Genomic DNA, 12,065 nt, shown 5'->3' on the forward strand with positions numbered 1-12,065 from the left:
TTCTCGTTTATTTAGTCTGTGTAATAAGGTTGTATGGTGGTCTGTGTCAAAGACTACAGAAAGATCAGGTAGGATTGCTGAAAAATGGTTCAATGTCAACCCAGATGGTGATTAGAGATGGTTATTAAAAAACAAGGGTTGTAGTTCACCTGTGCTCATGGCTAATGTTACTGCAATGAGAGAACTGCAGGTTTAATATCACTGTATGTCATGGGATCAAAAGACACATGCTCTAAAACTTTCACTTGAGCAAAGGGGGTGGATGTTCCTATATAGAAGACGCCATATGGAGGTTGTATTAAGTTGGGGGATCTGTCTTCTTGGAAGGTATTGCCCTCACACACCCATGTGACACCCACATGTCATGCTTCATCATTGAGCTTAGCTCCTCGTGGGGCTGGTGCTGCAACACCCCACGGGGTCCGCAAGAGGGCTTTTAGCAGAGATCTTTTATTTTAGCCGTGATGATGCTTGCAGGTGTGTGGGGTCTCAGTAGTGAGTATAGTGAAAAAAGTGGTTTAAAACTACCTAAGAGGTACCGCGAGATATTTAATCAGGAGTCCCCTTTTCGGGGTTAAAAACATATAGGTGTAGATTGTCAAGACAGTGTTACATACACAAAAACATCGCTGGACAAAAACAATCCTTAGAGGCTTTTTCCTCTTTCTACATGTGCTGCAGAATGCAGCACACCTGGAAAGAGAACAAAAACGAGGAGAAATAAAGTTATTTCTCCTCGCTGCACCTCTCCTGGGATACGTACATTTTTGAAGCATTCCCAGGTTTCCTACTGGCAGCAAATTTTGGAGTGCGCCATGGTCCATGGGCAGAATGATTGGGTATACCCACACTCCACCCATGGAATGCCTTCCCAGGGCAGAGTAAGGCAAGGCAGTGACTTGCCCTTCCTTGTGATACTCCAGGTTTACTATGCCATGCAGAGTCACACAAGGTGGCTCTGCAGTGCATAATAAATCACACTGAAAGCTTACGTTGCCCTTGCGCCACCTTGCTTGATGCAAGTGCAATGCAATCCATAAATCTGTCCCTTAGTGTGAGTGGGGCTCATTCCTATAATTTTGGGCCCTTAAGTAAGTGAGACATATTTGTCCAGAAGGTGGTTGTGCCCAAAGAAATAGAGATTCTGATTCAAAAGATCAGGATTTCTAGATTTTTCATTGCGTAAATAGCACTAAAACTGTGGAATATACACTAAATCGTATGGATTTTCGACAGTGGTAAGTGTGAAATAGTCGATGAGTGTTCCCCTGGGAGCATCTTGGTAGCTGGCATTGCAAATGTGGTGCATGGCTACAAGGTATTTTCACTTCTTAACTTACAACCTCTTCCAGTAGGCATAAGTCATCGATTCATAAAACCCATAGAAAAGTTCTATTTCATGGTGTGTAAATGGATGTTTTTTTCCCCATGGACACTGTTATCCCTGTCACATTAACAAGGGAAAAATACATTTACAAGTACGCACTTACCCCAACCATATATTTATGGATTGTCGATTACGTGTATGGACATATGCCAGGATTGGTGTATTGCTGAGAAAACTCTACGATGCAATGTCTTCTGCCACATGTTTAGGTCTGACCTGACAGTGCAGCTGCCACTATACCTTATGTGATTAACAGAAAAAAACTACTTTCAGAAGTACTATTGAGAGAGGTGCGTAGGCTCCATTCACATAATGGTTACCTTCAGTACAGCCAGAGGTTTTGTGCTTTTAATGAAGGACAGTGCTTGCATTGCCCTTTTTTGTTTGAGGGAAAGCTTAAGCTCAATACAGAAGGGCTGAGGGGTAACAATGAAAGTCAATGACCAATGCTATTGGCCTAGTCTGTTTATTATGACGTTACAAAATACTTAAAAAGAAGGCTTGCCATATCTCTTGTGTGAAAAACAAAAGTTAAAGTCAATAATCACTTAAGGGTGGTTTGTTATTGCTCTGAATGAAAGCCTGTACACACATGTTTAGTTACAATGAATCTCATAGGTTATCATAGAAGGCAAAGGCTTTGGTGTTATTTGACCCCTCTCACAAACTTTTGGGATGGAAGATTTACCCAGTAACAACCCTTGTTAGGCCCTCTTGAGGTAGATCAGATCTTGCATTGCCTTCTCTACATCTGTGATTTTGTGTATATATATGTTAATTTTATGACTGTCTTTCTGATTTTGTTATTTGCTAGGAAGACCTACTCTCAATACAGTAGGCCTGAGTTTGTTATTGTGACAAGTCAATGATAAAGGCTATTACACTGGTTGGTTCAGTGGGAAACGTTATTAACAGTGTTACTGTTCTGACCTGTTAATTATGAAAGATTATGACAAACGCAGTAGGCCTTACCTATTTATCGTGAATAGCATTTGTTAAAGTTAATAGGCCTTTATTGGTGTGCTGTTATTATACTGAGTTTCAGACGTTAGAGAGGTATTTTGTTACATGAAATCTCACAAATGATCGTAATAGACAAGGGTGTTGGTGCTGGTCAATCTCTGACAAACTGTGGGCGAGGGGTAGATGATTTTCACTGTGATAATCCCTACTATCGAACAAAGGGCCAGCACACTTCAGCCATTGGTTCTCTTGACCTCTAAGGGGCAGATTTACAAGCCCCATGCGATACTTTTAGGCCGCCGCTGCGTCACTTTTGTGGCGCAGCGGCGGCGTAAACAATGCGCCATGTTGCGACTTATTTACAACGTGACACATCTAGGCAGATGCGTCACGTTGTAAAGCCCTACGCCACATGAAACCTGCGTCAGGTTTCATGTGGGCGTTCTGTCGCAGGGTGAGCGTTCACTCGCAGGAAAGCCCCGTAAAACTGACGCAGTGAAATCTACAAGATTTCACTGAGTCAGTTTTACGACGCTGCTGCGTCAAATCCTTACGCCTGCTTGAAGCAGGCGTAAGGAGTGACGCACCAGGTTGAGTATGGGTGGCCCCTGTGCATTGCAGGAGTTGCGTCGGGCTTGAGACAAGACTCCAGCAATGCGCCACCCGTACGCCACAAGATGCGTCACGCATCTTCCCTTCCTTGCACCATGGTGCACCGTATTGTAAATGCGGCGCATCTGTGTTGGAGCAAGGAGGGGATTGCATGACGCATCTGTTCTGGCGCATCCCTGCTGATTTGCAGAGATGCACCAGAACATGTAAATATGCCCTTAAGTGCCGACATTTGGCTGAACAAATGCACCATATCTTCCTGAAAATGAGTGAGCTTCAGTGCCAGGGCTGTTGGGTGAATGCTTTCAGTCTCAATTTTCTTCTTTTATTTCCCTTTTCTTTCTTTCTTTCTACTCTTTTTATATTGAGTTTTTAGAGTTTATTCCAGTTCCTAAGACAGTGTCAACAGTATCCTTCCCATTTATTTAATCAGCAGTGTGCAGCAACACATGCTGCCACTACCTCTAAACCTGGTGACCTTCACGGAAAGGTATTATATGAAATGGATCATTGTTTTACTACTCCGAAATGATCAACCTGTTGCTTCTAAACTTGGTGGCGATCCTGGAACTTTAAAACAACGATGCAGTATGTAAAACACCTTGGCAAGAAAACCATCCGTAGCTATGGTGATTTAATGTGTTATTACGAGCATATGCCCGCTATGCATGTTGTTAAGTTTGTGGTTTGTATTTTTCATTGTGGTTGTGTAAGTGGGTGAACTCAAGAATGACTCAGTAGGTAGGTGAATGGAATTGTGAGTGCAAAGATTTGTGAAAAAGTGTATGCATGATGAATTACAGAGTCCTCCAATTTGGTAGAGGATGTGGTGTTTCAGTCAGAGCTGCCAAATTTGGACCTGGGGACCTAGGTTCGAGTCCTGCCCGTGACTCAAAATTGTGTGATCCTGGGCGATTCTCTAAATATCCCCGTACACCTTTTTTTTATCCGACCTTGTATAATGTAACTGGTGCTCATGTAAAGATCTTCAAAACCCTTAGACTGAGTTTGTGCGATACAAAACTGCAGGAAAAAAATCAATGACTGAAGAAGCACTTTCATTTATAAGCCAGAACGTTTGACATTGCGAATAGTTATTCTGAATTAGCCTCACTCTCAGTAAAAAACAGTAAAGGTGAGAGGTAAAAGACGTCCCTATTGTGGTTTCAGATGAAAGGAGCTCAGACATTTAGCGCTGTGGAGTCTCAAACTAAAAATCAGACTTATAAACGAAAGTCTTTTGGAATCTGTCGGGGAGGGGGGAGGCAGTTTTAGCTCTAGGGCTGTGGCCCGTGGCCCTTGTTGGAGTCCCTGGGAGGGACACTGTGCCCATGAGGCGGTGAGTCACTTGCACCACAGAAGGCCATGTAAAGCACTCCTGGCTTTCAATATTAACCCCTTACATGCGCAAGACGGTCGGGAGCAGTCCTGCGCCATGGTGCTCATTTGCGCAGGATGGCTCCCGACAGTCCTCCCTCATGGCAAGGGAAATCCCTCTGGTGCGGGCACCAGATCGATTTTCTTTTCCTTCAACAGCCTCAGGAGCAGCTCCCGAGGCTGTCTCTGTTGTTTCTGTGCAGTGAAGATCAGAACGCATGTTGTGCTGACCTCATTGCACAGAAACCAAAACTAAAATGAGCAAATGGGCTCATTTCAGTTTCACTCTCAATGTGCTTAGCGGGCTATCTCAGCCCCCTGAGCATGTAGAAAGTCAGGAGAGGTATCATTGGAAAGGGGAGAATCTCAAGGAGGGATCTACCCACCGAACACCAGGGAGGACCTTTGCTCCCACCATATAGAATTGGGTAAATTCAGTCTTGCTGCCCCCCCCCCGGGGGGCAGATGGGGGCAGTAGCTCCCAATCTGCGTACCCGGAGGGGGTAGAAAGCCCACTAGATACCAGGGATTTTTTTCATCATTTTAATTAGGGTGGGGGCTTCCCAAAATGTTGGCATGTGAATGCCCCCACCCTCACCCCATAAAATGTATAGTCTTTCTGCACCCCTGGGGGCAGCATAAAGCCCACTAGATGCCAGGGTTTTTTATTTCCATTAAATTTAGGGGTGGGGACTGCTCAAGATGAGCATGCCTATGCCCCCACCCTCACAGCAAAATATCAGTATTTCTGTCCCCCCGAGTGGTAGATGGGGCAGTATCCCCCAATCTGCCCCCCGGGGGGGGGGCAGAAAGCCCAATAGAAGCTAGGGATAAATAAATTAGCGTTGGGGGCTTCCCAAGATGGGCAGGCAAATTCCTCCACCCCTCAAAAAAATGCCACAGTATTTCTGCCCACTGAAGGAGGCAGATGGGGGCAGCATTCCCTGACCTGCCCCCAGGGGGGCGGCAGAGAGCCCAGTAGGTGTCAGGGATTCTTATTATTTTTTTATACCTGGGGGTCCCCCAGAATGGACATACTAATGTCCCTATCTCCCCAATAAAACATCCACAGTCTTTCTAGCTGCCTTGGAGGCATATCAGGGCAAATCCCCTCCCCTGCCCCCCGATTATCCCACCTCGAGGGTGGCAGAAAGCCCACTAGGCCCTCACTTTTCTGTCGCAGTGTGCCTACCTGTGGATTTTGGGCCCTAGCGCAGCCGGCACCTAGGGAAACCTAGCAAACCTTTATATTTTTTAAAAATAGACATGAAGGGGAATCCGGGGTGGGGTGACTTGTATGCCTCTTCCCAGGTTCTGTTACCCAGAATCCCTTGCAAACCTCAAACTTAGTTAAAAAAACTAATTTTCCTCACATTTCTGTGATGGAAAGCTCTAGGATCTGGCTGGATCTTCAAAATTCCACCCACCATGCATTTCCCAAAGTCTTCCGATAAAAATGGTACCTTTCTTGTGTGGGTAGGCCTAGTGCCCGCAACTGGAAACGGCCCAAAAGCAAAGTGGACACCACATTTTTACAGTGAAAACTGACCTTTTTTTTGCAAAGTGCCTAGCTGTAGATTTTGAACCCTAGCGCGGCGGGCACTTAGGGAAACCCAGCAAACCTAACCATTTTTTAAAACTAGATGCCCAGGGGAATCCAGGATGGGGTGACTTATGTGAGTCTCACCAGGTTCTGTTACCCAGAATCCCTTGCAAACCTCAAACTTTGTAAAAAAAAAACACATTTCCCTCATATTTCTGTGATGGAAAGTTCTCAAATCTGCGTGGATCCACAAAATTCCACCCACCCCCATTCCCTAAAGTCTTCCGAGAAAAATGGTACCTCACTTGTGTGGGTAGGCCTAGTGCCTGCGACAGGAAATGGCCCAAAATGCAACATGGACACATTACATTTTTACAGTGAAAACTGATCCCTTTTTTGCAAAGTGCCTAGCTGTGGATTTTGAACCCTAGCTCTGCCTGCACCTAGGGAAACCTAGCAAACCTATACATTTTTGAAAACTAGACAGCCAGGAGAATCCAGGATAGGGTGACTTGTCTGACTCTCACCAGGTTCTGTTACCCAGAATCCCTTGCAAACCTCAAACTTTGTGAAACAAAATACATTTTCCTCACATTTCTGTGATGGAAAGTTCTGGAATCTGCCTGGATCCACAAACTTCTACCCACCCTGCATTACCCAAACTCTTCAGAGAAAACTGGTACCTCACTTGTGTGGGTAAGTTTAAGAGCGAACTATCCCAAATAGCCAAAAAAACAGGCTTACCACCGGGGGAGAAAAGGCCTAGCAGCAATAGGTTTAACAGTGGGGAAGGCAATGAAGAAACAATCCTGTTCTGCCCCACAATGCATAGAACAAAAGTTGTGACTGCTCCTAATGATCACTTTTTGTTAGTCCTTTATTATTGAAGAAATCCATTAGTGCTGAAATAAATGAGTTTCACAGAATTGTCCTGATTGCTTGAAAGTTTTACATCACCCTTAAATCAGACAGTTTCTTTACTAGTGGGCATAAGGCAGGATTTAATGGTTAGTGCAGGTAGGGGGTATCACACGGGGGGCTCAGCATCAAAGGTGGCAGGCTGCAGCGGGTTAGGATGGACATATTACCTTAATTGATTCGGGAATCAGATAAAACCTTTGACGCCTCTGCTGCCCAGTGCTATATCTTTAATCACTGTGTGGCGGACACTGTCCAATGCTAGCACGCTTCCCCTGACCAGCACAGTGCTTTCTCACCTAACCTCAGAAAAGGCCACTGGAATTATGACATTTTGTGGCCACAACATCTTCCCCATAATTTGGGTTTCAGAATGCTTCCCATATATTGCACAATCTGCTGCATAATGTGCAGGATTTCAACAGACAATATTCCTTTCTAGTTCAAAAGGATCAACAGTTACTAAAAAAGAGCTAGTTTTGCCACACACTGGCAGTTTCCAAAGGTTAAATTGTTATATTGCAGCTAGTAATTGCTGTATCTGGGTGTTAAGGTGGTAGTAATAAGGTGAAACATTTGCCCAGACTGTATTAATTTTTTGTAATTAATAATGCTGCCACAGAATGTGCCAGAATATGCCCATGAATTGGATTTCCCATTGAATAAATTAGTCATGTCTGCTGTGTGATTTAGTTTTCCACTGCCGCATAAATGCAGTTGATGTCCTGGATTAAAGGTGCTGTAGAGCAGGATGGTCTGTGGAAGAGGAATGTGACAGAAAGATGGCCGCCCTCTGTGTCCTAGAGTAGCTGTGTAACAGTGTCCTCTGTACCCATAGTTATGTTGGCATGTCATTATCTAATATGTCGGTCATACAGTCATACCTTTCTGTGCTCCTACCCACTAGCATTGCCTGTCTGATGAGCCAGAGGTCCGAGACTTCGACCCTGATTCCGCGGCTCTGCAGCCATACCAGGACCAGAACTACCAGCCCGTCTACTTCGTTTCGGAAAGCTTTGGGAGTGCCAAAGAAAAGCTCAGGTAAAGACCACATGGAAAAGGTACCTTGCTTCAATGATGTGCATTTCAACAGAAGGGAAGCCATAGGTGGGGAAGGGCAGTGAGAGGAAGGGAGTTATGAAAGGGGCAGCTGGTCTGGGGAGACGGTAACACTATTTGGCATGTGGAACCTAAACCTGTGAGCAAGAGCAAGCCATTCTGTTAGACTGTTAATGGATAAGTGTGGGGGAAGCTACCATTGTTACACCAGGTTGCCACATGGATTACCAATGCCCCCCTCAAAGGGGGAATGAAGAAGTCATATATTATCTTGCAAAACTCGTGCATCAATTTAAGATAGGGCGGATTCCAGGCTCTGCATCACTCACCCAACACACCATTAACACCCCATTTGTGACTGCAGGTAATACACAAAAATACAAAGGTGTACTGAAGGTACACCAGTGTTTCTTTGTCAGAGGATCAGACTTAGCAGCTTCTAACTCAAATCAGTCTACCATATTTGCCCCAACTATTAACACCAAATTCAAACATTCTTCCAATGTTTCAAGATTTGTGTAGCATCTTCACATGTATTACTAACACCTAATGGCAGAGAAGATTCCATGGTCATTGTAATGAGCTCACGTACACAAGAATTACAAACTATACGTATTCTATTGACAAGTACCTCTACAAACGTAGCAGTAGTATTACAAAACTTCACATCCCATATCAGGTACAAAACGTAGGCATCAGTTAGTGCTACCACAGACTACGTGTTTTGCTATCCTCAAATTGCGATTTTTAGGGAATTGCAATTAGAGAATCGCAAGTCGAGTTGAGTTGAGTCCATTAATGGCTGCCAGCAACAGCAAAGCTCCTTGGGCCAACCTTCCAGATATACAATTTTTTTTACCTGAATTTCTGAAAAAACTACTGAAAGGATATACACCAAATCACTAAAAGCAGAATCTGGGAACCAAAATCTATCTTCTTGCCATATATCATGTAATTCAGTTGGCCGTTTTTTGAAGTCTATGGAAAATGCATGAGGAAATTTATTAGAAAGCAAAATACGCCTTGTCTTTAAAAAAGCTGGGCTTAATATAACTATCCAGTAGTGGCCATCACTGGGTAATCAGTATATATTTATTTATTTATTTTTGACATTTGTAGAGCGCACTGTTACCGTACGGTGTCCTGGCGCTCTCTTGATAACTCCTATGGCTAATCCCCGCGTTAGGTTACAAACAACCATGTTTTTAGACCTCTGCGAAAGGTCATCAACTCGGGGGACAATCGAGGTGCAACCGGAAGGGCATTCCAGGCCACCGCAGCCACTCGGCTAAAACTCCTGCCTCCCCAGCACACTTTCCTGGTGCGTGGGGTATTAATCAGTCCTAGTGTAGCTGACCTCAGAGCTCTATCTGGTTTGTACCAATGAAAGTATTGACCAAGGAATGATGGACCTATGCCATGGACTGCCTTGAAAACAATGCACATGATCTTAAATAGGATCCACTTCTGTACTGGTAGCCAATGCAGCTTCACAAGTTTGTGCGAGATGGAAGCAAACTTTGGCAAGCTTGTGAGAAGACGAGCTGCTGCATTCTGTAATATCTGTAACTTATCTAGTACTCCTTGCTGGGCTTCAAGGAGTAAACTGTTACAGTGGTCCAAACGTGAAAGCACCAGGGCCGTTACCACTGTTTTTGTGCAGTCCGCTGGAAGAAACGGGAGAACCTTCCGCAGGATTTTCAGCGTCCAGTGGAAAGATGAGGCTAAGGCGTTTACCTGGGGTCTATTAGAGAGTCTATCATCTATAACGACCCCCAAGTTCTTAACCTTATTGACCGGTCCCCAAAAGTTCAGTATCACTTCGGTTTTGGCCAAATTAAGTTTTAAGCAATTCCTGGCCATCCATGTGCTCACCGCCGTCATGTGTAAATGTGTGTGTCTTGTAAAGCGCACTGCTACCCGGAGGCGTCTTGGCGCTATAGACCGCTGGGGAACCCATCCTGGCTTTCCCTGTGAGATGTTCCCTCCTGGGTATCTCCAAGGTGAAACCAGGCATCCCCGGCATTTGTGAGGGGCCATTGTGGAGATGAGGCAAGCTAATGCCTAGAGTTGTCGAGTGTGATCCCTGGTTAGAATAGGCACCGAGGCGAGAATTATCGAGTCCGCTGACCCTGGTTCAGGACCCTGCCGCGTCGGGAATTGAACCCTGGTCCCAGGCCGTCCTCTGCTTCCGGGTCTGCCGCCTCTAACCAGTGAGCCACTCCACTGCATTCCTGGCCACGTCATCCTCTCTCCCTGGTACCAGCGACACCACAATCTGTGTGTCGTCTGCGTAAGATGTTAGTTCAAACCCATGGGAGCGGATGACCAGGGCCAAGGAAGAGACATAGACATTAAACAAGGTAGGGCTCAGGGAGGAGCCCTGAGGAACCCCACAAGCTGGTTGAAAGGGTTTAGACTCAAAGTCTCCGAGCGCGACTACCTGGACCCTGTTGGTCAGAAAAGATCTCAAAATGTCTAGGGCCTTCCCCTGTGCCCCACATACTTCCAGCCGGTCCACCAAGATGGTTTGGTGGACCGCATCAAAGGCCGCAGATAAGTCCAGCATGACAAGGGCCGCCCGGCCCCCAGAGTCCATCACCTTCCTGATCTCTTCCGTTGACTTAATCAGGGCGGACTCTGTGCTATGGCCGGGTCTAAACCCATGCTGTGAAGTTTCTAGCCCTTGAGTAGTTCCTAGGTGTGCGCGCTAAGCTGGATGTTCATAATTCTTTCTATGATCTTGGCCGGTAAAGGTAATCTTGCGATTGGCCGATAGTTGTTGGGGTCCGAAATATCTAAGTTAGGCTTTTTTAATAGGGGCTTAATACATATATATATATATATATATATATATATATATATATATATATATATATATATATATATATATATATATATATATATATATTTCCACACCTCCTCCAAGGTCGCCGGGACTCCAGGACAGCGGTGCACCCCAGGGTCGGAGGTTGCCCTGTCACGTACTCACAAGTTCCCAAAGCAAAAGAAATTGCTGGCGCACTCCACTCCAAAAACGTATTACCACTTCATTATTCGGTTTGCAGAAAAATCGGGTTTATTTACTTCATAATGTTAAGCATGGTGTATCGAGCTAGATGGAAAGAACCCAACGCGTTTCGACAAAGAACTCGTCTTGCTTGTCTTGCTCACTTGTGTCTCGGTGGGATCGAGACACAAGAGGTGGCAAAAACAAAGGGGGAAATGACAAAAAGGGGGCAGGGTAGACCCCCCCTGACCCCTAGGTTTGATGTGGGGGCCATAAAAGGGACTGGCTGGGCAAAATGGGTTTTTTTTTCGATTTGCGCGGGGGGAGCGCCCGGTACGCGCTCCGGGAAGCGTACCGGGGAGCGTACCATGGGGAAAAAAGAATGACAGATTTTTAAAAAAATTTAGCATTTTTTTATAAATGTGAGGTAGTTCTAAAAAGAACTGTTTTTTTATTCTTTTTGTTGTTTTATATTTTTTATTGTTTTTTGGAACATTTTGTACTTTTTTTGGCTTTTATGAACAATTTAATATATTTTTGGGAATTTTTATGGGGACAAACAAAAAACAGGGATTTTGAGTGATTTAGGTTCAAAAAAATATATATGTCTATAAGCGCGCCCCGGTACGCGCACCGGGACGCGCTCCAGCGCGCTACGCGAGTTTGCGAGCGGAAAGCTGATTGGCTCTCGGGTGTCTGTCAACATTCCAAACAGTCCGGAGCGGCCGCCATCTTGTGTCTCAGTAGGATCGAGACACAAGAGGTGGCAAAAACAAAGAGGGAAATGACCAAAAGGGGGCAGGGTAGACCCCCCCTGACCCCCTAGGTTTGATGTGGGGGCCATAAAAAGGACCCGCGGGGCAATTTTTTTTTTTTCGATTTGCGCGGGGGGAGCGCCCGGTACACGCACCGGGGAGCGAACCAGGGTGCGTACCATGGGGAAAAAAGAATGACAGATTTTTAAAAAAATGTAGCATTTTTTTTATAAATTTAAGGTAGTTCTAAAATGCTGTCTTCAAAACACATACAAACAGTGAGTTAGTCATTGATGCATCTATGTGCTAAGTAACACCCCCACCAAACCATACAGACACTCATACTGATACTAAAAAAACATCTAATAACACATATACACACACATGTAGCTACTCACCAACCCATGCAGCCACTTATACACAAAGTGAAACACTGATACA

The 12,065-nt window shown here is 45.0% G+C and overlaps 1 protein-coding gene across 2 annotated transcripts in view; it reads left to right on the forward strand.

The window, feature by feature from the left end:
- TH (tyrosine hydroxylase) overlaps positions 1–12,065 on the forward strand; it is a 568,946-nt gene that overhangs the window by 504,694 nt on the left and 52,187 nt on the right. For both annotated transcript variants that reach the window (XR_015308512.1, XM_086957708.1), the window contains exon 12: positions 7,708–7,841. Coding sequence is in view for 1 of the 2 variants with exons in the window: in XM_086957708.1 (XP_086813834.1) it covers positions 7,708–7,841 (134 nt within the window). In the remaining variant the exon portion in view is untranslated. The remainder of the gene's footprint in view (positions 1–7,707; positions 7,842–12,065) is intronic.

Source organism: Lissotriton vulgaris, chromosome 2_1 (assembly GCF_964263255.1).
Source record: "Lissotriton vulgaris chromosome 2_1, aLisVul1.2, whole genome shotgun sequence".
Taxonomy (NCBI): domain Eukaryota; kingdom Metazoa; phylum Chordata; class Amphibia; order Caudata; family Salamandridae; genus Lissotriton; species Lissotriton vulgaris.